General features: G+C 39.9%; 1 protein-coding gene across 12 annotated transcripts in view; it reads left to right on the top strand.

The window, feature by feature from the left end:
- BCAS3 (BCAS3 microtubule associated cell migration factor) overlaps positions 1-27,946 on the top strand; it is a 754,554-nt gene that overhangs the window by 572,673 nt on the left and 153,935 nt on the right. For 4 of the 12 annotated variants that reach the window (XM_078373709.1, XM_078373701.1, XM_078373707.1 and 1 more), the window contains one exon: positions 137-27,479. The exons of the other annotated variants lie outside the window; for them this stretch is intronic. In XM_078373709.1, coding sequence (XP_078229835.1) covers positions 137-141 — 5 coding nt within the window. In that variant the 3' untranslated portion in view covers positions 142-27,479. Of the gene's footprint in view, positions 1-136; positions 27,480-27,946 lie in introns of those variants that run through there. 12 annotated transcript variants of the gene reach the window in all.

Here is a 27,946-nt window from a genome sequence, read left to right as displayed (position 1 = left end):
CAGGAAAGAATAACAGATGATCAGAGACTAGTTAGGGAGAAAAGTGATCAAAAACACTTGACATTTAAAAATTTGTGGAAACTTCGAGCTACATATTTTACCTTCTGTTCATCTTTGTAACCATTTTTTTTTTCAGGTTGAGTGTGATTCTTTCTTCCCAGCTGGAGCTTTCAGCCTCGTGTCACTCTGCAGAGAATATTTTCAGTCTACGAGTGTCCCCTCCTTGGCACTCAGTTGGGACAGTCAGCACTGCCTGTGGCCCAGAGCTAATTAACTGCATTGCCATCAGGGCTCTGAAATGACAGAGGCAAAGGGCAGAGAATGGAACCAAGAGATCATTCAAAATGGGGTTCAAGCTGGGAGGCAGTGCCCGGCCCCCTTCTTTCACAGCTGGGGTTTTGGCAGCCTGTCCTCGGGTTGTTCAGCCTGGTGACCCTAGCCGCCTGTGATTTACTAACTGTTTTACAAACGTTTCCTCACTCTGGGAGGTTTGATATACTCTTCATCCTCCTCAGCTGAACCAGAGTCACTCAGTCTCTGAGCCAAACCTGAGTTTGTTTACAGCGTTTCCGGAAATTTTCACAGAGGGAGGGAAAGTCTCCCTCCTCTTCCAGTGTTTTATTTTTAAGTCAACACTTTCCTCAAGTTTATTTGTGCTAAACCGAATTCTCCTACAAGGTATCGCTCTGTATTCAAATGGGAATTGCTACATTTCTATAAATAGAACGAAGGTCATGCGAACGAGTTCAGAAGATTCTTGATATCACATTTTACAAGGCCTTTACATTTAGCTCACTATTTTTTGAAAATAATATTCTATGTTTGGATTTGTCTTTTTTTCCCACATTCATATTAGACTGAGCATTATGTGAAAAAATTGAATTTGGGAAACATTGAGTGGAATATTTTGTAAGCTGAAATACCCATGTTAAAAATAACAAAATGCGTTGTTGCTTCATTGTAACTTTCTTAAAAACAGAATTTATAGCTCATTTATTAAATATTTCTAGAACATAATTGCCTCTGACAACACAGTACCAGGGTTTTTTCTTTAAATCTAATTCCCATTAATTGCTCAGTCTTTACCTTGGCTGAGAATGAAAAACTGCCTTGGAATTTACCAAATATTTAGAAAAACTCGAAGAAAAATTAGAGTTGGCCTGGCCTGGGGGCTCATGTCTGTAATCCCAGCACTTTAGGAGGGTGAGGCGCGTGGATCAGTTGAGGCCAGGAGTTCAAGACCAACCTGGTCAACATGGCAAAACCCCTTCTCTACAAAAAATATAGGAATTAGTCTGGTGTGAGGTCACATACCTATAGTCCCAGCTACTCAGGAGGCTGAGGTGAACGGATCACCTGAGACAGAGACAAGTTGAGGCTGCAGTGAGCCATGATTGTGCCACTGCACTCCAGCCTGGGTGACAGAGTGAGACCCTGTCTCAAAAAAAACAAAGAAAAAATGAAAAATTAAAGAACGATAGGATAAAAGTTTAGGGAGGCTGATTGCATCTGCAATCGCAGGCTTACTTTTGGTCCACACTAAGAAGAAATTAAGGAGCAAGCACTAGTAAGTATGCAATGGATTATCTTTATTCTGTTCATCTTCCCAGCCCGCTGTTAAAATAGACGCAGAATTGTAAGACTCTCTTATTAGAAAGTAAGTTTCTTTGGAATTTATTTGTCTGGGAAATGTAAGAAGTATTATTTTTCTCATTTCTACCTGTCAAAAAAAGATTGAAACTGAAAGAAAGGAAAAAAAAAGGCATTATTTCTTTCCTCCTTTTCTGTCTTCTAAAGCCAGAACAGACAGAATATATCCTAAATTGGATACAGCCAGAGAACAGTTTCCTGATAAAATATGTTTTAGGAAGGAAAAATTGTTACAGTTCAACATATCCAGCTGGACTTCCTGGTGGGCCTCCCACATTGTCAACATCAGTAGTATTTATTTGTTGACCAACAGAAGACCACCAGAATGAGGTATTTTCATTTCTGCATACTTCTAATTCTACAAGAAAGATAGCTGTTGAGAGAGCTAGTATGAAGGAAATGGCAAACAAACACCATAGGTGATCCTGTGTGACATTCAGGAACTATTGCAGACTTCTAGGACTCAAGACAGTCTCCTCAGCCATAATGTCATTGACCTTGACATACTCAGAACAAATTGGTCTTTGTGATTGCTACCACATGCTGTAGTGCCTCCTAATCCTGCCATTGGTCTGGAGTGAAGCAGGGCAGGAGAAAGGGCTCCTCATCAGTGGATGTGCTTCTTTTATGTTCCTTCGACTCTTGCCCAGCATGCTTTTCCCATTCTGTTTAGTCTTAAAATGGCTAATTTAAAGTTTCTTAAGCTTTGTAGGAGCCACAGAGTGCACCTAGTTTTGCCAAGCAAGTACTGAATAGGTAAATGGTCATTGTATTCTTAGAGCATAAAACTGTTTCAGGGCCGGACACGGTGGCTCACACCTATAATCCCAGTACTTTAAGAGACTGAGGTGGGTAGATCACGAAGTCGAGAGATCAAGACCATCCTGGCCAACATGGTGAAACCCTGTCTCTACTAAAAATACAAAAATTAGCCAGGCATGGTGGCATACATCTGTGGTCCCAGCTACTTGGGAGGCTGAGGCGGAAGAATCGCGTGAACCCAGGAGGTGGTGGTTTCAGTGAGCCGAGATTGCACCACTGCACTCCAGCCTGGAAACAGAGCAAGACCATGTCTCAAAAAAAACCAAAAAACAAAAAACTGTTTCAGGAGCAAAAGATGAGGCAAACACAAGCAAAAAGACAGCCTTTCTGCTTAGTTAGGAAGATAATTTATGTCCCCAAAGCTCTTTCAGTGATCTGTACCCATCAGATCAGTAGAATTTGAACTTGTTTTCCACCTGAAGAGTCAACTGAGATGGGTAATTAGCACACTCCTCACTTCTGGTTTTCTTTTACATATGTAGGTTTTTTCATTTATATGGAGAACACAAGTTTTAGCCAGTAAAAGTTTATGTAGGCCCTTCCATTTCTTGCACTCTAGTTACAGGCACCTACTAAATGTTTCTTGAGTGAATAAATGAATCCTGGACAGATTGGGATGTATGGCATAAGTCATAATCCTTGAGAAAGCCTGACTAAACACTGTTGAACCATTGCCTTATGCACAGGGCAACCTCCGGCATTCTCTGTTCATCATGTCCACAGTGTTCCCCAAATTCTGAATCAGATGCTTATTTAATGTGGAGAGTAACTTTATATTTTATAATCAGTAAGTCATACTTAACTTGGTTTGTACATATTAATATATCTATAAATGTTGGTAGTTCCTTTGTGGCACTATGAATGACTATAATGTTAACTAAACTGGATTTTTAGATTAGAAAATTGTGAGTGGGGGCCAAGTGCAATGGCTCATGCCTATAATCCCAGTACTTTGGGGGCCAAGGTAGGTGGATCACCTGAGGTCAGGCGTTTGAGAGCAGCCTGACCAACATGGTGAAACCCATCTCTATTAAAAATACAAAACTTAGCTGGGCATGATGGTACATGCCTGTAATCTCAGCCACTTGGGAAGCTGAGGCAGGAGAATCACTTGAACCCAGAAGGTGGAGGTTGCAGTAAGCCAAGATTGCACCATTGCACTCCAGCCTGGGCAACAAGAGTGAAACTCTGTCTCAAAAATAAATACATAAAAATTGTTTGTGTCGGGGGGGGGGATCTCCTATGAATATACCAGTTTTTACTTTGATTTAATCAATTTGTGTGTGTATGTGTGTGTAACTTCCTTTCTACATAGAGTTAAAATAATTTTGTTTGGAAAGAACAGATATGTTAGGGGCACTAGTGACATGTAAGCTACGACAGAATATATTTTTCAAGTACCTCTTTATTTGAAAATGCAATACTAGAATTTGTTCTTTCTTAGCAGCTTTTTGAAGTTTTCTTCACATGAACTCTTGAAATGTGCCAAGGATGGCAGAGATGTTTTTAAAACTTTTATTGGCTAGACACATAAAAGAAGAGAAATTCCCATTTTTCTTTTCTGTCCTTATATTACTATATCACTTATTCTGCAGCCTATGTTTTTCTCTCTCTGGTATACGTGATTGACATCACTTTCTTGGCAATTCGTGCAATGGTTATACATCTGTTTATTCTTCTTACTGTCTGCATATTAATAATCTTTCTAGATGCAGATATATATTCATTTAATATTCATTATAACTTTAGGGTACAGATACTGTTGTTATTCTTTGATAGATGAGGAAACTAAATTCAAGAAAGATCACAAATATGTCCAAGGTTACAAAGACAGTAAACGTATGGCTAAATTCAAATCAAGATGCCCTGGCTCCTGAGGTTGTGCTCCTGATCGCCAAACTCATGGCATTCTATTCTGTGATAGTATTCTAGTTAATGGTTTCCCCATGGATGTTGTCTAATATTTTTTGCATTTACAAACAAAACTGCAGTGAACATCTTTATACATATTTCCTTGTGCAGTGATTAGCATTTTAAAAGCATGAATATATCTGCTCCTTAGCCTTCTGCCCAAATTTCTATATTGCTTTAGAATCCAGAGAAGGAGAAAATCTGCCCTCTTACATGGCTCCAGGAAATACGCTGGCAGAGGGACTATTTTTCAGTTTTCTTAGAGTTGTAAGACTTAAACTAAGAGAAATGAGGTACATGTATATATATGTGTGTGTCTTGCTTAGTGAGAAGTGGTGGGTAGAAATAATTTTTCGGTTTTTGCTGAGATCTTATTAGTAACATGGCTAAAAACATTGGCTTTGCAAAATTCTCAGTAAGATTCTTGTTCTTAAATAGAATTAGAAGGGAAAAATTACTATTAATTTTTTATATGAAAAAAAACTTAGGAGATAATGCTGATCACATACCCTTTTCCTATTATATCTTAATAAGTAACTTATTTAATCTTTTAGAAAGTGGTCCATAAAAGATTTGTTGATTTCTACTTAGTATTTAAAATCTAAATTCAGGATGGGAAGGTTTCATGAACTTTCCTGAGACCTAATAGCTTCCTATCCCATTTTCCTGGGCTTGGTATTTTAGTTATTGTATTGCCTACTCATGTAGTTGACTTTTCAGTGTATTTCATTTTGTCTAAAGCTGGACTCTAAGCTCTTACTCAGCTTGACTTTAAACCCATGGTTTCGTTTTCTAACATTATTAATGATTAATATTGAAGCACCAAAGAAATGTGCTAGTAAGTGTCGTTAAAAAACTGAGTTTTTCTTCTGTTATAGACACTTCCTATCCTCAGCTTGAGTTGAACTCGAATCCCATTAGCCCAGCTTAATTTGAGAATGTTCTAAAAAAAAAAAATGGAGAAGCAAAGCACGTGGTCAACCCAAATGCTAATATGAGAGACTCGTTTTTATAAAGCTAGAAGTCCATGTTCTATGAGGAAAGCAGGTATCCATGTTGTTGATGCTCCCCAGAGAAAGCCTCAGACACATTTTGTTCCCAAACAGAATTAGAAGGAAAAGGTCTGCTTAGCTGTCTTTTCCTGTTTAAAATACAGCTGCCCCTGCAGTAGCCTTCAGCTCGCTGGGGCTCTGCAAATTTGCGGTGCAAGTCTATGATAGAAGTGGTGTGGAGTGGTTTTGTTGCTAAGAGAAAAGTGCTAAAAAAGAAAAAAAGGAGGGCCTGTATCTCTTGTATAGCTCAGATCCTTTGGGTATTTAATGTACAGTTTCAACAAAGGACACTCAGAATTATACCTCTGGTTGGTTCAAAATTGCTTAAATGTTGAAACATATGGTCTTATGTTCCATTTGTTAGGAAACAACCAGCTGTTCTCAGCCTGCCAAATCCAAGTAAACATCCACTGTGTGGAAGAGTGAATCTGAAGTGGTTCAGTAAAAACATAAAAGCTGTTTTTGCTGAAGAAGAAGGAAAAAAAAAGGCCACCCTGAAACAACAGCTAGTGAAAAAAAAAATCTCATTCTAATAATGTCTTTTCCCTGGATTGCTTAGAGCGGACTGGGGAGCAGGAATGACTCTAGAGCAATTTCAGTTTAAAAAGATTTGTAGGCAAGTTTGCCGTCATCTTCTGTTGGTGAAAATCATGTGATTGTCTTGGTTACAGTGATTATTTTAATAAAATGCAATTATCTGAATAATTAATTTATTTGACTACTCCACTGTGTCCTCCGTTCACAGAGGCCAAAATGTCAAAGATCAAGTAGATTGGGAGAATAGGAAAATTCTCATTATAAAGGCAAGGGGAGGAGGGAGAGGATGAAATATTTGGAATTTCAGTGCAGTGGTTTCTATTTATCCGAAATGTCAAGGGCAGTGTAAAATGTATTTTTAAAATGTGTTTCTGTATGGTTTGTGCCCATTCTTGGCATGGCTGTGGCTGTACAGAGGCCATTGTTCTTTGAGGAGTATGAGGGGGTGTCTTTGTTCAAAGTGACAAAAAGAAGACTTGGAAGACTGGGCTTCCTTTGTTCCTGTGCGGTGCTGTAAAATTTGGTTTGAAATTAGGACCTCAGGGAAGGACCTTCAATAGAGAGCTTTCATTTCCTGCCAGCATTTTAATCACTCTGGGGTTTAAAGTGGTTGGCCGGCCAGCATAATGGCCCTATGTTTAATAGAACAGCTTGTATCTTGAAGGCCAGTTAAGGGATCTGTCATCCGCCCAATATTCGTCTTTTCTGTTTCCTGTCCATTTATGAAGATCACCCACCCTTTTAGGTGGCTTCCCTGGATCATTCTGTAGGAGAGCTCCTGCCACTGCTTCTTAAAGAGGTTGAAGAGAAACCCAATTGAGTGTGGTCCAGTCTTCAGCTCATGCAGGAAAGTTCTGCAGAGTGCTTTAGTTAGACATGAAATTCACATTTGGGAGTTGGTTCCATCAGCTGTAGAGGGAATGGGTCAGATATCACAAAAATGTATAATTGGAAGAAGATTAAAGTTTATCCACATCTTAGAATTGTTAGCACCTATTGACCTGATAATGTGCTCACATTGTCACTGTGGTGGAAGTTAATGTCATCCTGTCATGCACAGAGATAACATTTCCTGAGGAGTGAAGTAACCCAATGGGTTTGATCCTGTTGTATATAAAGGAAATTCACAGTTTTTCTAATACAGTGGCTTGTTAACTCTGAAGGCAGGCTATCTTTGGAACCGTTCAGAAATTTATCTTTATAGTTTTTTAAATGATATCCAGAACTCCTAAGGGAGTTAAATATTAGAGACAAGTCTTGAAAGAGAGAGCCAGCTGTAAGAAATAAGGGTTCTGAATCTCTTCCCCAACTCATGCCTAGTGGATAAGAGTAAGATAACATCAGTAAAGGCCTGAGATTCACCAAGTTTTCATCTAGACCTGTCACTGAAATTGCTCTGTAACCAGGTGCTGAGAATGGCCTTGTGTTGTCCGTAATAGTGAACTGCTTGGCAGAGGTAATTTTAAGGGTAACTATTAAATAGGATCACTATTTAATAAAAGTGTTTCCCTAATTCTGAGTAATACCATACACGAATGAGGAGAGAGAGAAGGAGGGGACCTTTTCAACTACTAGCACACACTCTATCCTGTCTCATAGCCAGATGTGCTACAGACAAACAGAACCACAGAGAAGCCACTTTTCATGGACATTTTTCTTTTTTGCAGATACATATGTGTTATCATGGGGCAACAAAGGCATGCATAAACCTCATTCAGCAAAACTGAAAAGATTCTATGAGCAATCTATCTGAGCCAGCGTCATCCATACCCACAGAGATGATGAGCCAAAGCCTTAGCTCCCATAGCCTTCCCTGAGCTAGGGTCCCAGTGCTGAGTGGAGGACAGGAGGAAAGGCAGTTATAGAGAGTAATGTTTGGAGGCATTCTCAGTTATTCAGAAGAAATGGAATGATGTTAAAATTCTCCCAAAAAGGTTGGCACCACCTCACTTCCCTCTACCCCCTCAGTAATCAGTAATCATTGTCTGGGATGTTCAGATGATAATCCAGTTGGCCACCAAGGGCTTGTGCTTCCTTACTGACTGTATCTGTGATCTGTAAGACTTTTCAAACATGGGTTTAAACATCCACAGACTCCTGGCTCTTTAAGAGCCCTTCTCCCATTATGTCCCTTTTGACTTCTTTTGTTGTGTCTCCAGCTGCAGATTTCCTAGCTGCCCAATTTGAGCCCTTTTGAGTTGGCCTCCCTTGGTTGAGTAGCTGTTTGAAAGCTGATTTAAAGTGAGTGTTGCTACACCTAAGAGCTGTTGGTGAAAAGAATGCTGTCTACCACAGCAGAGATGGCCAAGAAAAGCAGACAGGGTCTCCTGAGGCTGGTATCGTGGATGTGCATTCGTCTAGTAGGAATTATGCATCATTAGACTGAGATTCTTATTTTTGCATCCAGGTCATCTCTCCATCAAAAAAAATGCTGCTGACATTTCAGCTACGGAACCATCATTGTACTTACACCAGTCTGTTCCCACACATGAAATGTTATGATTCACATAATCACTCAACAGCTCATCTGAAGGTCTAGAGTATGTTTACTGGGTAAAAAATTTCAGGCATAGACTGGGATAGAGAGCTGCCCACAAGGGCAGTCAGTGCCTTAGAATAAAGTTAATATCGTCAAAGATCTGACTATAATTCATTTCATTCACTGTTGCAGTTTGCTGTGTGGGTGTTTCTACAATGTGGGAAACTCGTTTCATTGAAGAGTCTGAATATTTTGTAAGGAAGTGAAGAGTTGCAAGTAATCTTTTCTGTAAGGTTATGAGGAGAAACAAAGCAGCTAATGTTAGAAAGAACTGGTGCACTATTGTCTTCTGTCATTTGTAAAACTAAATAGGAATATTCTGGACTTCACAGATTTATATCCCCAACTTACTGCTCCTTAAAGATTATACAAAAAGCATACCTTTGAAAAGATCTGTTCTATTGGAAGGACATCCTATTTTGAAGCTCAAATAGTTTTATTTTTATTTACATATTTATTTTCAGAAATACGGTCTCCCCCTGTCACCCAGGCTGGAGTGCAGCAGCATAATCATAGCTCACTGCAGCCTCAAACTCCTAGGCTCAAACGATTCTCCAACCTCAGCCTCCCAAAGCATTGAGATTACTAGTGTGGGCTACCACACCCAGCCTTGAAGCTCAAATACTTTTCAAATATAAAATGATATATGTAACAAAGCATAGTTCTTTGTCTGTAGAAAATGTATCTCTGTGTTCAAAGAGCTACCTAAATTCTGCTATATTAACAAAGTATAGAATAAAGTTTTATATATATATATATATATATATATATATATATATAAAATATGCTGAGGCAGGGAGAATTGTTTGAACCTGGGAGGTAGAGGTTGCAGTGACCTGAGATCATGCCACTGCACTCCAGCCTGGGCCATAGAGCAAGACTCCATCTCAATAAATAAATAAATAAACAAATATTTAAAAAAATTTTTTTTAATGAACTATAAAAGTATTACGATGGACTGTTCTTTGTAATTAACAGGTCCACAAGCTAGTGGCCTTTCTGGAAAATACTGAAAGCTAACTATTCAGAAGAGTATGGTCTTGATAAGAGTATACTAAGTAGATGCTAACCAGTAGCTAGCAAGCTTGTTGTTGGTTTCATTGCAGAAAATTTACTACTTGCATCTACTTACTGCATTGGTTTACCCTCAAGAAAAAGAAATACAGCCTCTATATACCTCTTACACCCACTAGATACAACTAATCAGGATCTCCTGATAACTGGAACAGATAAACAGGAAATAATAACCAGGATTAATTTCACATATTATCTATTATTATAGTTTTTCCTAATCTACTCCTTGGCTTAATCTAATTCTTTTCAGTTCGGGGAACTAGCTTCCTGAAAATGGACGACAAAGGTACTTTTTACCTATGCCTTATGCTTTAACTCTTTTTAGAGAGAAGCAAATCTGTTTTGAAACTCATGTATTAAAATATTTCAGGGTCACTAGCAAAAAAAAAAAAAAAAGTACTTTCTTAGTTGATTCTTTTTACTCTGAATGGAGAAACTAGAAATCTGGGTTTTTACTTATCCCTGTCAGTAACTAGCTCTCTGTCCTTTTGACACTTCACCTCTCTGTTCTTCAGTTTAGTGTATTGTGAAGCATCTGCACTAGATGATTCCTGACCTCCCTCTAGATTTGTAGTAATTCTACTGATATATTACTTGGATAATACAGGCAATATTTAAATGTAAATTTCCAAATACCTGTATTCCAACATCTCCATAGAGTGGGAACCAACCTGCATTATGCCACTGACTATAAAATACAGAGGAACATACTTTTTAAGCTACTTAAGCTCAAACTAAAATTGTTGGAATTTAAAGAAATGTGGAAGGCTAACATTAACCTCACCCAATTTCCATCTCTTTTCACATTTACCTCCTTAATTTGCTAACCCTTAGTTCGTGTTATGCAGGCTCCATTAAATGTGAACACTAACGTCTCTTGGTGTAGTAGTTCTCAACCTTGTCTATACATTAGAATTCCTTGGATACCTTTTAAAAATTCCAGTTGAAGTTCGAGCACAGGCATCAGTATTTTTTAGATTCCCTGAGTGATAGCAGTGTGCAGCCAAATTTGAAAACCTTTGTCTTAGATCTCTGTGCTTTTCAGGATATAATATGTAAATTCACTTTTCTAGAATATTCAAATATGTATTTTGGTTGGTTCTTCCAGTAGTAGATTGCTGATATTTCAGAACTCTCTGCTGAATATTGTCTATATATTTTATTCCATACTAATTTCTCTAATAGTCATATCACTTTCTTTGGAGAGATAGCACTGCTTCAGATTAGGCAGCACAATATGAATTTTCTATTCCCATTTCCTAAGATTAAGCTAGCAGGGAGAATCCTTAGAGTATCATGGGATGTCCAGAAATTCAGGATGACTTGAGACAGATGAATGGATTTAGGGTGGTGTTGATGTGCATTTATTTATAACACAAGATGCTCCTAGTGGGATTTATATCACCATTTTGTCAGATTTTTCTTAAGTCTACAAGATATTGAAGGGGAAGCTTTTTTTTTTCCAGCAATTGTCTCTAGCTGAAATAGAAGTATAAAGTAAAAACACTTAACAGCTCAAAAACAACATACCAAATGGAAACGTGTAGGATTATAGTATGTATCATTGTACCTATGAACTATGCAGGTCAATAAGTGTTTGTTGATTTTATTTTATTTATTTTTTGAGATGGAGTTTCACTCTGTTGCCCAGGCTGGAGTGCAGTGGTGTGATCTTGGCTGATTGCAACCTCCGCCTCCTGGGTTCTAGCAATTCTCTGCCTCAGCCTCCCGAGTAGCTGGGATTACAGGCACCCACCACCATTCCCAGCTAATTTTTGTATTTTTAGTAAAGACAGAGTTTTTCACCATCTTGGCCAGGATGGTGTTGAACTCCTGACCTCGTGATCCACCCGTCTCGGCCTTCTGTGCTGGGATTACAGGGATGAGCCACTGTGCTGGGCCTCTTTGTTGATTTTATATGATGTGAGATGATGATTTTCAAATAGACTCTTCCATGAAAATACAGGATTTAAATGTGTATCTGCTTGAATATAAATACCTTCATATAGGTAGTATGCAAAGTTGTCTACCATGTGTAGCTTAAAGTTAGCACTAGTTTTGGCTGGGTGTGGTGGCTCACGCCTGTAATCCCAGCTAATATGAGGTGAAACCCCGCCTGTACTCTAAAAATACAAAAAATTGCTGGGCGTGGTGGCTCATGCCTGGTAATCCCAGCACTTGGGGAGGCCTAGGTGGGTGGATCACAAGGTCAAGAGATTGAGACTATTCTAGCCAATGTGGTGAAGCCCCATGTCTACTAAAAAACAAAAAAAAAAAACTACAAAAATTAGCTGGGCGTGGTGGCACATGCCTGTAATCCTAGCTACTTGGGAGGCTGAAGCAGGAGAATCACTTGAACCAGGGAATCAGAGGTTGCAGTGAGCCGAGATCACACCATTGGACTCCAGCCTGGTGACAGAACGAGACTCCATCTCAAAAAAAAAAAAAAAAAATATACAAAAAATTAGCTGGGTGTAGTGGCGGGCACCTGTAGTTCCAGCTACTCGGGAGGCTGAGGCAGGAGAATCGCTTGAACCTGGGAGACAGAGGTTACAGTGAGCCAAGACAGTGCCACTACACTGCAGCCTGGGTGAGAGAGTAAGACTGCATCTCCAAATAAATAAATAAAGCAAGCAAGCAAGCACTGGTTTTAAAGTATCCTCCATTTTTTTGTGATAGTGAAAATCTAGATTCCTGGAAAGAATAGATTCTTTTTCTACCTGGATGATTTCCAGCCCTTACAATGGTTTGGAAGCCTTTGGTAGGCATATTGTGGCCCCCAAATCATTTTGGCTTAGTTTGGCTTGCCCCAGTAATGTAAATTATAGGAAATCTTTCTTGGAAAGGATAAACAGGAACTGAATGCTACCCCCCCTCATTCCCACTCATCGTTATTTGGAGCTATTAAAGGAGTGGGCAAATAAATGGAGGGCATATTCCCAGGACCTAGACACACTCCAAAAGTCTGCATTTTTATCCTGTTAGGTTTTCCAGACCTGATATCATTAGGCAGCTTCCTCTGACTAGCTGATTTTCTTGAGAAACATTATTCTTGATCCTGTAACATCCCACACAGTTTTGCTTCTGCTCCTCTAAGCCCTTTTCCCCCCTTCCTAAAAGTAATTTTTTTACAAAAATTCCTAGTGCCAAGCACAAAAAAAACTATACAAGAAAAGTTTCAGACTTCTCTATAGCAGTCTTGGTGGCTGACTTTATTGCTCCTCTGAGAGGCCTTCAGGCTTTTGAATGAGTACTGTTATAATTGTTCACTGGTAATTTAGTGGACTGGTTTCCACCAGAATTCTTGGGATTATCCGATCTTCTCCAAGTAGCTCTCCATTTAATATTGCTGTGTTTACCATTTGGTTATTGTATCACAATCTTGATCCAGCCAGAACATGAAGAACTGAGATGGCTAAAGGAAAAACTCCTAAATGTGGGGTCATGAGAGATTATATTGGGCACCTTATAACTTGTTCCTTTTGGAGCTGGTTACACTGATTTTCTCAGTCTGAAGTCCTCTCTCTACTGCCCCATTCCAAGGCTAGTGTGAGCCCATTATCATAGTGAGTAGTATGTCCAGAAGGTTAGGTAATGCCCCTTTTCCTAGCTGAATGACTGAAGACTGAATTTTCCTAAGATTGCTGGGCTTACCTTAAATTCTTCTTTCAAAATGGAAAATGCCCAAACCCCAGTCTGTGTATCCTTAGAGCCAGGGAAAAGGACCCTGAGATGGACATGCTCTTGGCATCCATCAGTTAAATTTCATGTTCCTAGAGGTCCTACAATCCTGTATGTAAAGGTACAGTGAGTAATTGCACCTGCATTGTAATTATTTTGGTAACGACTCCTTTCCTCTCACCAAGAGGCACAGGGATGGGTCTGCACAGTTGCTTGCATGAACATTGTGGTTCAAAGAGCTGATATTTGTTGTTTAGGCAAGCAAGACAGCCAATGGGCTGAACATCTCCATTCCATCCTGCTGTTTAGTTTTGTGATTAAATAGCCACTTACCCATTTCCTGTATGGTCACATAAATTGAAGGCGAGTTTTCAATTTGCTATGAGGACAGGGACTTAGCTAGGGTTACTGCAGGACCAAATTTGCCTAGGTCCCAGCTTTACTTGTACCAGTTTAATTATTGTTGCTTATGTCACCCAAAGGTGTACCAGTTTGGATGATAGTCACCTTACTTATCACCCTATGTTAAACATAGGAGGACCAAAAGAAAGAGCTACTAAATGGAATGATACCAGAATCTGTGCTTCTAAAGTAATTATAATTAGCTTGTATGTCCCATTGTTTTCAACGTAAGTGGTATCACTTGAATCCAAAAAAGTGATCTCCCTCCTCATTTTCTGTTGGCTGATAAAGGATGGCTCTCTAGAATTAGAATTCTGAGCTCTGTACCTAATATTTTTGTAGGAAATATGAAACAAGACAGTAAAGTCCAAAAGCAAACAGGTCTGTAGCCTTTTCACTAAGTGTTCACTCTTCTAATGGGGTATGAAGGCGAGTAGATGATGGTAGAGTAGGTTGTCCTCTAAACATACAACCTCTCAGAAAGATCCTCTCCAGTAATCCTGTGTCTCAGTGGTACTCGGTGATACCCTGGAGAGGAACATTCCAGTGATTCCTCTCTGGGCATATTTCCTAGGGAGTTTTGGGAGCCATGCAGTGTTCAGGTTCAGGACTTTTGGGGCAGATCTCAATATACAAAAGTCTTTCTTTCTCAGAGGTGGCCCACTGGCTTGGTCTCTGTGTGCCCATATTACTGGTGCTGCCAGCTCAGGGAGTTTATGAAAATTTGATGTAGAAATTAGATTGTTGCTTATCTTGTACCTTCTTGCTCATAGTATTGACAGTACCACTGAATTGCTTGAGGCAGATAGCATCTCAGCGATCACTGCACTATTTCAGCTTTCTGCTGCTGACAACATCAGAAGTGTTTTAACAGGGTTTTAATGGGCAGCCTCTGTAGCTCCTTGGAGGGTTGCAAATAGCTGCCGTGAGAAACCCTCTCTGCTGCTCTGGGCTGACATGCCCTCTTTTCTCATCCAGCTGCTGCTTGTTTAGATGGCCGCCGTCCTGGTGACAAGCACTTCTTATTTGGGCTGAGCAGTACTAGGACTTGAATTCCAGAGATGAGATTGTGTAACATAAAAAAGGAAAGGTCTTTTAAGGACATTTTCTTCCCATCCTGTTTAGGGTAGGAAAAACAAGGCAGGTTAAGCGGGGAGAGGATTAGGCAAGAAAGAGGGTCTAACCAGAAATAAGTTTGCCGGTTCCAGAACCTTTCAGAGGAAAATCCTGGTGTGCCATTAAATCTAAAAAGTTTTCGAACAGGCACAGTGGCTCACGCCTGTAATTCCAGCACTTTGGGAGGCTGAGGCAGGCAGATCACAAGGTCAGGAGTTCGAGATCAGCCTGGCCAATATGGTGAAACCCCATCTCTACTGAGAATATACAAAGTAGCTGGGAGTGGTGGTGGGTGCCCGTAGTCCCAGCTACTCAGGAGGCTGACGTGGAAGAATCACTTGAACCTGGGAGGCGGAGGTTATAGTGAGCCGAGATCGCACCACTGCCCTCCAGCCTGGATGACAGATTGAACCTGGGAGGTACCTCTACTAAAGATACAAAACAAACAAAAAAACTAAAGTTTTCTCATTTGATGGAGTCACATGAATCTATTTGGAGAATGTCAGGCCCAAAGCTTGTATTTTCTATTAAATAGCTTACCCACATTTTAGAGTTTACAGTTAATTAATGCTACTTTGTCAACTTGGTTGCATTATTTGATCTTCAGATTCAACAAAGTAGCTGAGTTCTCAACTAATGACTTAAAACTTCAAATTTTAGGATTAAAGGGAATGGATATCCACTCCACCTGGAATTCTCTTTGCTGAAACAGTGAGGTAGTGAAATGAGGTAATACAATGACACTACATTGATTTCCCCCCTGTGGCGCCAAAGACAGTTCTTGATCTCTGTAACCAGTGACAACAGGATACTCGAAAAGGAACTAGTGGTAAGAATGGAAGAAAAAAAATCATGGCCAAATTAATAAAGTTATTGGTGTCATACAGGAACTTGGTCTAATCAGGAGGGGCCTCCTGAGGAAAGGATGTCTGTGTTCCACCTAGAAAGTATAGTTCAGGCTGGGCGCGGTGGCTCAAGCCTATAATCCCAGCACTTTGAGAGGCCGAGGCGGGTGGATCACGAGGTCAGGAGTTGGAGACCAGCCAGACGAGCATGGTGAAACCTCATCTTTTTAAAAAAACAAAAAAGGGTAGTTCATAGTAGAATCCCAGTGCTACAGTGTTGGTGCAGGTATCAGCTGCTATAGTCATTTCTTTACATCACTTTCACTTCTCAGGGACATGGAAACAGTAGTTTCCCTGGCTTATGCTAAAGGGGGATCTCGGAATACTTTCTTCTAATGTGTGTGTGTGTGTGTGTGTGTGTGTGTGTGTGTGTGTGACAGAGAGAGAGAGACAGAGACTTCCTTTACTTCAAGCCCTACCTACTTAAAATTGGCTATTATCATTATCATCATTCACAGTGTTTCAGGCTGCCTGAAAAAAAATCTCCTATCAGACACTTAAGGCCATTTCACAGCTTCCTCTTCCCAAACCAAGTTGATAGTACTGGGTTATCATCTGTCCTTTAGAGATTTAAGATTCTTAACTTCTTGTCACCAGCAGAGGCATGACTTTAGCTATTAAGGGATAAATCTGATTATCACTATTGGAAGAAAAAAAAAAGCCAGTACACCTCTGGGACACATGGCATGGATTCTTGGGAAGGCCCAAGCCTGTTTCCCCTTCACTTTCTTAGAGCTGGGCATCTTTCCTAAAGCTGCTGGTGCTGTGTATTATTGGGACTGTTACCCTGACAGATTTCCTTAAAAAAGGCTTAGATGGTGCCTGTGGTTGGGGACCTCTGCAAGGCACCAAAAAAAAAAAAAAAAGAAACCTGCAGGAGACTACATACTACGAAGGAAAAAACACAAGAATGTGGGCTACAGGAGAGTGTAATGTGAAAAGCATAAACCCTAGAGTTATCCAGAATGCCAGCCACATCACTAACTAGGAAATAGGTTTACCTGCCTCTGCCACAGTTTCCTCATTTGTCAAATGAAAATTACAATGAGAATTTAACTTACCTGATAAGTTTGTTGGGGATTAAATACGATAATGCCGTATAGCACAGTGCCTGGCACATGGTGAAGCGCTTAATAGGGGCTTACTATTAAGAATACATGCCTGCTGCTCACTAGGTGCATATGATCCCACTGTGTGTTCAAAGTGCTTAGTTTTAAGGAATTTGTTAACAGTCATACTAACATAGGTACAAGTATAGAGAACATATAGTGGCAGAATAAAATCAGTAAACCAAGATATGAAATAATAGTGGAGAACTGTAAAGAAATGATAAAAACAAGGACTCTGCATAAAACTCTGAAAGAAACGGTGTCCGTAGGCTTGTCAAACCAGAGACCTCCATTTTGAAAACCTACGCTCTCTTTTACAGTCGAAAAGCAAGAAACTTAGACTTGACTAATGAGTATGGTCTTGGTGTGATCCTTCCTTTCTCAAGTCCTCAGTTTTCTGTGTAAACTGGGAGAGGCGGAGTAGATGCTCTCTCCAAGGTAGCTTCTGGTCTAAAAATCTGTAAGCCTACTTAAAAAGAAGAGGAACCATAGCATTCCTCTTTTCGCTGTTGCTCCGCCATATTTGCCTGAGGTACAGATGTTTCATAGATCTCTCCTGATACATTTTTCTGTGAAACCTCAGGCTCCTGCCTTATGTCTCAGTAGCTTAGTAATAAGCGAACATGGTTAATTTGTTCTAGTTTATTGCTGATTGGGTGATTTATGTCACTTGCCATGTGGGTTTTTTATTTTTATTTTTCATTCAGTGACCAGTGGTCTTGGTCAAGGTGGGCCATGGCCACTCTGTGATGCCAGGTTGATTTGTCTGCCTGTTGGCTTTTTTGGTTTTTGCTTTGAAGTTTCCTTTTGCCTCATCATCTGCCTTGAATGAAATTTGCTGCTGCTCTGGGCTTGTGATTTCCTTTGCTTTCATGTTTGCTTCCTTTCTGAAAGACAGGGTTGTAATTTGTTCGCTGTGGAGGAGCCAGCCCTTCAGCTTCCTTTCAGTGATAGAGTCCTGCCTGCCACACTGGGCCTCTCTCCTTTTCCAGTTCAGTTGCTCCCAAAATCACTAGTTTAATTCTCCGTATTTAAAGAACACCATTGCAATATCTCCCTTTCCTTAATCACAATTGCAATTGGTAATAGTGGAATGTATTTCCTACAAATATTAGTGGAGCTTGTTTTTGGTTTGTTTGTTTTGAAACAGAATTTCACTCTGTTGCCCAGGCTGAAATGCAATCTCAGCTCACTGCAACCTCCGCCTCCTGGGTTCAAGAGATTCTCCTGTCTCGACTACCGGAGTAGCTGGGATTACAGGCATGTGCCACCACGCCCAGCTAATTTTTTTGCATTTAGTAGAGACGGGGTTTCACCATGTTGGTCAAGCTAGTCTCGAACTCCTGACCTCAGGTGATCCGCCTGCCTTGGCCTCCCAAAGTGCTGAGATTGTAGGTGTGAGCCGCCATGCCCAGCCACAGAGCTTTTTTTTTTTTTTTTTTAAGACAGAGTCTTGCTCTGTCGCCAGGCACCAGGCTGGAGTGCAGTGGCACGATCTCAGCTCACTGCAGTCTCCGCCTCCTGGGTTCAAGCAATTCTCCTGCCTCAGCCTCCTTAGTAGCTGGGACTACAGGTGCGCACCACCATGCCCAGCTAATTTTTGTATTTTTTAGTAGAGACGGGATTTCACCACATTGCCCAGGATGGTCTCGATCTCTTGACCTTGTGATCCACCCGCCTTGGCCTCCCAAAGTGCTGGGATTACAGGTGTGAGCCACCGCAACCGGCCTGTTTTTTTCTTTTTTTAATAAATATTGAAAACATTTAAAAAGTTAATAGAGATACATCTAATCAGTTCCTAGAGAGCTTGTACATTGTCAGACCTGGTCATTCTCCTATCTTCCCTTGAGTGCTGTCTCTGTGCTCAGGCACTTTCCTGTTTAATATACTACCTGCCAATAACTAGCTAAAAGATGTCAGGGTGTGTGTGTGTGTGTGTGTGTGGTGTGTGTGTGTGTGTGTGACGGAGTCTCACTCTGTCACCAGGCTGTAGTGCAGTGGCATGATTTCAGCTCCCTATAACCTCCACCTCATGGGCTCAAGCCATTCTCCTGCCTCAGCCTCCCAAGTAGCTGAAACTACAGGTGCGCGCCACCATGCCCAGCTAATTTTTTTTTTTTTTTTTGTATTTTTAGTAGAAATGCGGTTTCACCATGTTGGCCAGGATGGTCTTGATCTCTTGACCTTATGATCCACCCACCTCGGCCTCCCAAAGTGCTGGGATTACAGGCGTGAGCCACTGCGCCCAGCCACTAGAAGATGTCTTTAACCGTGAATCATTAGAAAGATTGCAAACTATCTTTCTATGATATATGGTTTTTAAAATTTTAAACCTAGCAATTAGGATACATTTGATACATAGCAGTTATGAAACCTAACAGTTAGGATACCGTATAGAAAAACTTACATTTGCATCTCTGAGGGCCTTTGATGAGGTGGTCATTTAATGAAAGACTCAGCTCAAGTATTTTCAAAACAGCTGGTTTACTACACCTGGATTCCTTATGGTGTGTAGAGTTGTGCCTGAAGATGTCAACCAGGCAGTAGAGCTAGAACCGGGTTGCAGTGATCATGTCTGAAGGATGTCTGCTAAATATCATGTACTTGCGTTTGAATAGAAGGAGGTGGGTGAGAGTGAAGTTATTATTCTTCCATTTTTTTCAACCACCTGTAATTGAGAGTAGAAAAACATTTGCTTTCTATCAGTTTGATAGTCCATCTTTTCTCCTGTATTTGATTATATAAAGCAGTTTTTATTTTGATCCTATATCTTTATTATTTTCTCACTGATTTATAAGAGAAATCTTAGAGCATCTATTATGTGCATGGATGATGGAAGGATATACAAAATAAAGTTCTCATTAGGAAGATGGACTAAGAATATATGTATGACTGTAAAGTGATATCAAAAGTACAGGTGAAGGTGTGGCAACAATCAGAGGAAAGGGAAATCAGTTTCCTCTTGAAGTTCAGGAGAGATTTTGTGGAAGAGGTATCATTTGAGCTGAGTTTCATTATATGGAAATAAGAAAGGAAAGTCATCCCAGTCAGAGAGAGCAATGCTCGGAAAACAGTGTACATATGGGAACAAGCAGGTGGTTTGGTTTGCCTGTCAGACAGTGTGACAAGGACAGTAAAAGGAAATAAAATCTGCGAAATAAGTTAGACTATAGAGTGTAGGCCTTTGAAATCTTTGCAGTGTTTGATATACATCTGGGGTCAGTTGGTCCATTGGGATTTGAATCTTAACCCTACCACTTCTTACCTCCGTGACCTTGGATATATTCCTAATCATCTCTGTACTTCAGTTTCTTGGTTTGTGAAAACTAACAAGTGAAATTAATTCTATGAATATGCTTCATTTAATTCAGTAAATCTAAAATATCATTATTTCAAGATTTAATCAATATAAAAATTGACGTACTTTCAGCACATGTATTTCAGCCTGGCCGTATTTCAAGCGCTCAGTTGCCACGTGTTGCTAGTGGCTACCATATTGAACAGCACAGATCTAGAACATTTGGAACCCATTCTTCTGTTCTCCTGTCTTTGGTTTTATGAACATAAAGGAGAAACATTAGGATTGAACACATGTCATTCCATGCTGATATCCATAGCTACCACTTACAGATGTTGTCAAGATTCCAGAAGTTAATCCAAGTAAATTTTGGTCTCAGTTGGCTATAGGAGACTTGTCAGCAATTACATAGAATGAAAGCAATCACTGCTAGCAAGTCCATCCTTTTGGACTTACAAGTATTGTTCTGGCTTTTTCTTTTTTTCTTTTCTTTTTCTTTTTTTTAAGACGGGGTTTCACCATGTTGGTCAGGCTGGTCTTGAACTCCCAACTCAGGTGATCTGCCCACCTTGGCCTCCAAAGTGCTTGGATTACAGGCATGAGCCACCATGCCTGGCCACATTTTCTTTTTTTTAAAGAGAAATAAGACTCATCTCTCCTTTATTCTTCTCCTGACCATGCCTGCCTTTGTATTCCTGACAGCCTTAGAAGAGCACAGATTATGTGGTAAATATAATAAATACCCCTTTTCACATTAGATGTGGTCCTTTGAGTTCCCAGCACTGATCTAATTCCAATTGCTTCTAAAGTTTGCCTTTTACACTTGTGTTGGTTTTAGCCGGTGGATACTACGTCAAAGGTCATGAACTTGTACACTTCCTCTCCAAATTACAGTATCAGTGCCCAGTTTGTCAAGATCTCTCTAGATTAGTTTTTTTTAATTTTGCTGCAGTTGGTTGATTCACAAAATCATAAGACCTTTTTCTTCTTTCAAATGCACAGTCAATGAGAGACAAAGAAGAAGGAAAGGAAAAGAACTGTTTCCTCAACATCTTAATTATCTGTTTTAAGTTCTTCTATAAGTGTGTCTCTATGGATGTAGCTTTACTGCTTAAAGCATCTAATTGAATTCAGATCTTTAAATCTCTTTGGATCAAGAAACAATAGTAAGCCCAGGGCATATTATCCCTACAATCCAGAAACATTTAGGTGTCTTGCATTTGATGCATATGTAATCAGTTTACTCTCCCAGCTTCTTTTTCTACCTAAAATCTTAGTGATGTAATCCAGTGATGAAGGGGATATTTATTCCTGTTTTAAAAGGATACAACCAAGGTAGGGAAGGCTTCATTATTGGTGATTATTCAGAAAACCTATTTTCTTTACATACGCTATGGAAACAATGAATATTGTTTTCAGCTATAGAATACAGCATATGATTATACTTTTGTAAATTGCCCACTTTTCCCCTATCTATGTTAATTCCAATTTGAAAATGTCTGTGTCCAAAAATACAGCATCAGCAAGGTGCTAGAGTCTCTGATCGGGGAGCTAAGGTGGGAGGATCGTTTAAGCCCAGGAATTTGAGTTCAGCCTGGGCAATAGAGCAAGACTCTAGCTCTAAAAAAATTTTTTTTTAATTCTAAAATATCTACTGACCATAATAGTGTCTATCATATACATAGTCACATTCTTGTTCTGTCCAAATTTCTCTCTAAAGAATTCAGGAAATAATTGTTTTGTAATTACCTACTTTTCGGCTAAGTCCAGCAGGTCTAAAAAGAGTGGCAATATTTGAAACATTTAAATTATATTAAGATTTCTTATTTTTTGTATAGTTGAAGAAAGAATTCAGACGTTTCAAACTTTTGTATGGAGATCTTTGTTAAGTGGATTTTATGCTTGCTTCTTAAAACAAAATATATTGAATATACTTTGCTGTAGGACAGGGCCTAGCCCATAGTAGGCATGCAGCTCTTATTTGCTGAATTGTGTTGAATGACTTACTGTTAGGAGCATCCAGTATTTATGAGGTCTTAAATTTTAAGGTTTAAATTTTTTTTTTTAATTTGATCCTTTTTGCTCAGGTGCAAAATAGCTCCAGTACTCACATGTATTTTCTGTATTTTTTCCTTTTTGCCATCAAAGCTGACAACCCTATCTCTTAGAGACAAACCTTTAATTGACTACCTAATATGTGCCAGATAACCATAGCTTTACATGGGATATCTCATTTAATCCTCACAGCAGCCATATGAGATAGTTGTTACTGTATCACATTTACGTATTAGGGAACTGAGGTTCAGAGAGATCACATTTGTTCTTATTGCTATCAGTTTGCCTGTCTATATCCTGTAATATCCTTTTCATTTATAATTTGTTGCTTCTAATCCTGAGGACCAGAGATCCAGATAAATAAAATATGCTCTGGTGGGCCTTCCTGATGGGACCCACAGGGGAAGAGACTGGGAGAGGAGTTCCAGGTTGGGGTGTGTATGGTGGTTAACTGGGTGCTAATGCCCCTTTCCCATAGGTTATGGTTACTCCATAGTTAAGCTAATGTTACCTGGTTAGCCAGAATGAACTGATTTTGGCTAGACCCTTTTCTTGTCTAGGAATGGAGAAATTACCAAATGAATTCCCACAGACTGTGCTAGAGGAGCCACAGACTGTTCTGAGAAGCTAGTGAAATTTATGAAAAATTCTGAAAAAATATACATGCATATACAATGTTACATGTGCTTTCAGGGATTTCAGGACCCCTCTGAAATCCATCCCTGGATCCCAGATTAAGGTAATTCATTTGGCCTCTGTGGGTGGATGTTAATCACTAATGCTGTTACAACCTAAACCTGTCCCTAAGACCAGAAATTACAATTAAGAACAGAGGAACTCTAGGGACTGTAGGAAGTTTGAAACAGAAAAGGGCTTTCTTTGGCTTTTGGAAGGAATTGGTGTTTGCCCATGAATAAATTGTGATGACCAGGTAGATAGTAGAAGCAGGCCTGTGTGCTGGGGAGACCTTCTGTGCCCTAAGGCCACGTGGCTGAGAGACAGGTGGGAAGCCAAGGAATAAGAAACTGGGCGTAGGTCCTATTAATTTACACCAGCCCATCAAGTTAGAGCACACTTGGGAAAGTTCTGGCTACTCTGAAGGTGATTTTTAGAATCAGAAACCTGTACTTGAGAAATACCACTTTTTGTGTTATTTATATTTTCTATAATGATCTTCCTTTTGCCCTCTGCTTCATTTTATGTAAAATTGGTACTAACGTCAAACATTGAAATGGAATTTTGCAACTCTCTGAGTCTCTCTATAGGGAAGCATAGGTGATGCAGTGGGGTTAGCAGCAGTTTTCCTATTACTTGGGAGTGAATCCTCAGGGAAATAAAGTGCAAAGGCTTAGCCACAGGTATAGCCAGAGAATCCCTTTCCACCTGGGGACTGTCCTTTCAGATTTCCAGCGCAGAAGGGTTTTGCATCTTCTTTTACTAAGAAGACCACTTCCTTTACACACATGCCTGCATACTCCTTCACCCTCAAGGCCCAGTAGAAACCAGCAGTAGGACTTTCCTCACTTTTCAGCTAGTAGGACTCATGTGAAGAGCGAGTACACGGCTCTTAATTGAAGTCTTGAACAGTTTCAGTGATGGGAAAATTCTTTATTATTTTGTTTCAAGAGTCTTCTAAGCTCCAGTTGAGAAATTATGAAGGAGACTATAGACACATTGGAATCTATTACCAGAAAAATTGCCTTAACAGGAAACCGTAATTTATAATATAGTTTTTTTTTTAAGGTGGGAAGGACACATGGGTATAGTGTATTTTAAAAAGATTTAAAAGCTCTAAAATACAGGCACACGTCACTTTATTGCACTTCCTTTATTGTGATTTGCAGATACCGCATTTTTTACAAATTGAAGATTTGTGGCAACTGTGTTAAATCTGTAGACATCATTTTTCTAACAGCATGTGCTTATTTCGTGCCTCTGTGTCACGCTACGGTAACTGTCACCAGATTCCAAACTTTTGCATTATTATTGTATCTATGATCTGTGATCTTTGACGTTACTGTTGTAATCATTTGGGGGTACTCCCAAACCATGCCCACGTAAAACATCAAGCTTAATAAATGTTGTGTGTCCTGACTGCTCCACTGAGTAGTTGTTCCTCCATCTCTCTGCCTTTTCTCAGCCTTCCGATTCCATGAGCCACAACAATATTGAAATTAGGCCAATTAATACCCCTACAATGGCCTTTAAGTGTTCAAGTGTAAGAAAGAGGTTCACCACTCACTTTAAAGCAAAAGCTAGAAATGATTAAGCTTAGTGAGAAAAGCATGTCAGAAGCCGAGACAGGCTGAAAGCTAGTCCTCTTGTGCCAGTTAGCCGAGTTGTTAATGTAAAGGAAAAGTTCTTGCAGGGAATTAAAAGTGCCACTCCAGTGAGCACAGAAATAATAAGAAAGTGAACCAGCCGTGCTGCTGAGACGGAGAAAGTTTTAGTTGTTTGGATAGAAGATAAAACCACACAACATTTCTCAAGCTGTTGGCCTCAAGCACTCCTCCTGCTTCGGCCTCCCAAAGTGCTGGGATTACTGATGTGAGCCACCCTACGTGGCCACCACCACATTCCTTTAAGCTAAAGCCCTGATCCAGAACACGGCTCTATCTCTGTTCAATTCTCTAAAGCCAGAGAGAGGTGAGGGAGCTGCAGAAGAAAAGTTCGAAGCTAGCAAAGGTTGGTCCATGAGGTTTAAGGAAAGAAGCTATTTGCATAACATAAAATTGCAAGGTGAAGCAGCAAGTGCTGATGGAGAAGCATCTGCAAGTTATCTAGATCTAGCTAAGATCATTGATGAAGGTGGCTGTGCTAAACAACAGACATCTGATGTCGACGAAATAGCCTTCTATTGGAAGAAGGTGCCATTTAGGACTTTTGTAGCTTAGAATGTTTCAGATATTTGCTCAAAGTTATACCGTGAAGTATAAGCTACAGAAGAGAAGTCAATGCCTGGCTTCAAAGCTTCAGTTGAAGGACAGGCTGATACACAATGGCAATTAAATCTCAACATTAGTCTTGAAGGGGATGCTCATAATATAGCACAGACCAATTTTCTTTGTCTAAATACAATAATTTTCCTTCCAGGCACCCTCAGTCCACGTTAATGAGCCACATTCTTGTTTTTCTCCATTTACATAGCTCTAATAGTAGAGGAGAGATGCTTTATGCATCCTTCTTACCCAGTCTCTGGATATGGAGCCACAGCCTTGCCTGCTGCCAGCTGAAAATTCTCCTGAAGCTAGGCTTTTATCTTCAAACTATAAAATAGTGTTGGGCCAGGCACAGTGGCTCATGCCTATAATCCCAGTACTTTGGGAGGCCGAGGTGGGCGGATCACCTGAGGTCAGGAGTTCAAGACCAGCCTGGCCAACATAGCAAAGCCCCATCTCTACTAAAAATACAAAAATTAGCCAGATGTGATGATGTGTGCCTGTAGTCCCAGCTACTCAGGAGGCTGAGCCAGGAGAATCGCTTGAACCAGGGAGACAGATTGCAGTGACCTGAGATCATGCCATTGAACTCCAGCCGAGGTGACAGAGCACGACTCTGTCTCAAAAAAACAAAAAAATATATATAACGTACTTTTATTTATATATGTGTGTGTGTAGAAAGAGAGAGTTGATATTATGTGCATATATGTATACTTTGTTTCAATATGTAAGCTATTTGTCTGCCAAATTACTTTTCCATAAAATTTTAGGCAAAACAGCTCTCCCTGGTCCACCATTACATACGCTCTCAGAAACACTACAATAACATACAAACATTGATAGAGGTTATATATCTTTTCCTTTTTTTTTTTTCTCAACTTTTAGACTACAGGGGGCACATGTGCAGGTTTATTACATGGGCATATTGTACTCAGGTAGGGAACATAGCACCCGATAGATACGCTTTCAGCCCATGCCTTGTCTCTCCCTCCCTGTCTAGTTCACAATATCTATTGTTCCCATGTTTATGACCATGGGTGCTCAGTGTTTCACTCCCACTTAAAAGTCAGAACATGTGATACTTGGTTGTCTGTCCTTGCACTAATTTGCTTAGGATAATGGCCTCCAGCTCCATCCATGTTACTACAAAGGAAATGACTTCATTCTTATTTATATTCCATGGTTTAGATGCACCAGATTTGCTGTATCCAGTCTACTGTAGATGGGCACCTGGGTTGATTCCTTGTGTTTGCTACTGTGAATAGTGTGGCAATGAACATATAAGTACAGGTGTCTTTTTGGTATAATGATCTATTTTTCTTTGAATATGTACCCAGGAATGGGATTGCTGGGTCAAATGGTTGCTCTGTTTTAAGTTCTTTGAGAGTTCTCCAAACTGCTTTTTACAATGGCTGAACTAGTTTATATCCCCACCAACGGTGTATGAGCTTTACCTTTTCTCTATAGCCTCACCAACATCCCCTTTTTTTTAAATAGAGATGAGGTCTCACTATGTCGCCCAGGCTAGTCTCAAACTCCTGGGCTCAATCAATTCTCCCACCTCGGCCTCCCAAAGTGCTGGGATTATAGGCGTGAGCCACTGTGCCTGAACTGACTTTTTAATAATAGCCATTCTGACTGGTATAAGATTATATCTGATTGTGGTTTTTGATTTGCATTTCTCTGATTATAGTGATGATGACCATTTTTTTCATGTGTTTGTTGGTTGCTTGTATGTCTTATCTATTCATGTCCTTTGCCCATTTTTTAGTGTTTTTTTCCTTTTTTGCTTGTTAAGTTTCTGATTATAGCTTCTGGATGGTAGGTCTTTGTCATATGCATAGTTTGAGAATATTTTGTCTCATTCTTTAGGTTGCTTGTTTGCTCTCTTGATAGTGTCTTTTTATTGCTTTACTTTATCTCCATTTTACAGATAAGAAACAGGTTTTATTAGTTTCAGATATTTGCTCAAATTCATACCATGAAGTACAAAGCTGTTTTTAACCCATGCCTTTCTTAAGTTCCAAATCCGTAATGCAGGAACCATGCTGGGGATTAAGGAATCCTACCTACAAAAGAAATGAGAAGGCTGGGGACAGTGGCTCAGACCTGTAATCACATCTGTAAGCACTTTAGGAGGCTGAGGTGGGAAGATCGCTTGAGCCCAGAGTTTGAGATCAGCCTGGGCAACATAGCAAGACTCTGTCTCTACAGAATAACTTTAACATTATCCAGGTGTGGTGACATGCACCTGTAGTCCCAGCTACTCAGGGGGCTGAGGTGGGAGGATCACTTGAGCCTGGGAGATCGAAGCTACAGTGAGCCATGATTGTACCACTGCACTCAAGCCTGGGAGAGACCATGTCTCAAAAAAGAAAAGAAAAAGAAATAAGAAGGAGAGTTTAAAGGCATTCCACAAAGTTAGTGGTTATATGCTAATTTGTGTAGTGTGCTTTGTTTCCCAGATAGGTTAGAAGCAATTAATTCTGGATAGGCATGTGTGTTGTATGTAATGACAGGTACTGACTGTAATGTTTTATTTTGGCCAAAAAAGGTGGGAGATGGAGAGTAATGTTCCTCAAAATCATCATCTGGCAGGGTGGGAGATTGTTTTTCTTTTGTATTACAGAGAAGCAGTCTTAGGTAGGAAATTTGTTGTATTCATGGCAGTTTGACAGACTCTTGGACTATAACCTTTTTCATGTTCCATGTTCTAGTCCTGCCTTGAGGACTCTCTTTTGAGTAAAGAAACTCTTCAAAAACTCATCTCTGGGCTTCATCCTGAGGATCCAGGACCAGTGTTATCTTTCTTAAGAGGAAAAAGAATCATAATGGTGGAAAATTCTTTGCAAATCC

The sequence above is a fragment of the Callithrix jacchus genome, chromosome 5 (genome assembly GCF_049354715.1).
Source record: "Callithrix jacchus isolate 240 chromosome 5, calJac240_pri, whole genome shotgun sequence".
NCBI classification, from domain to species: Eukaryota; Metazoa; Chordata; class Mammalia; order Primates; family Cebidae; genus Callithrix; species Callithrix jacchus.
Note: the sequence above shows the minus strand (reverse complement) of the source record. Positions and strands in the feature narration are given on the sequence as shown.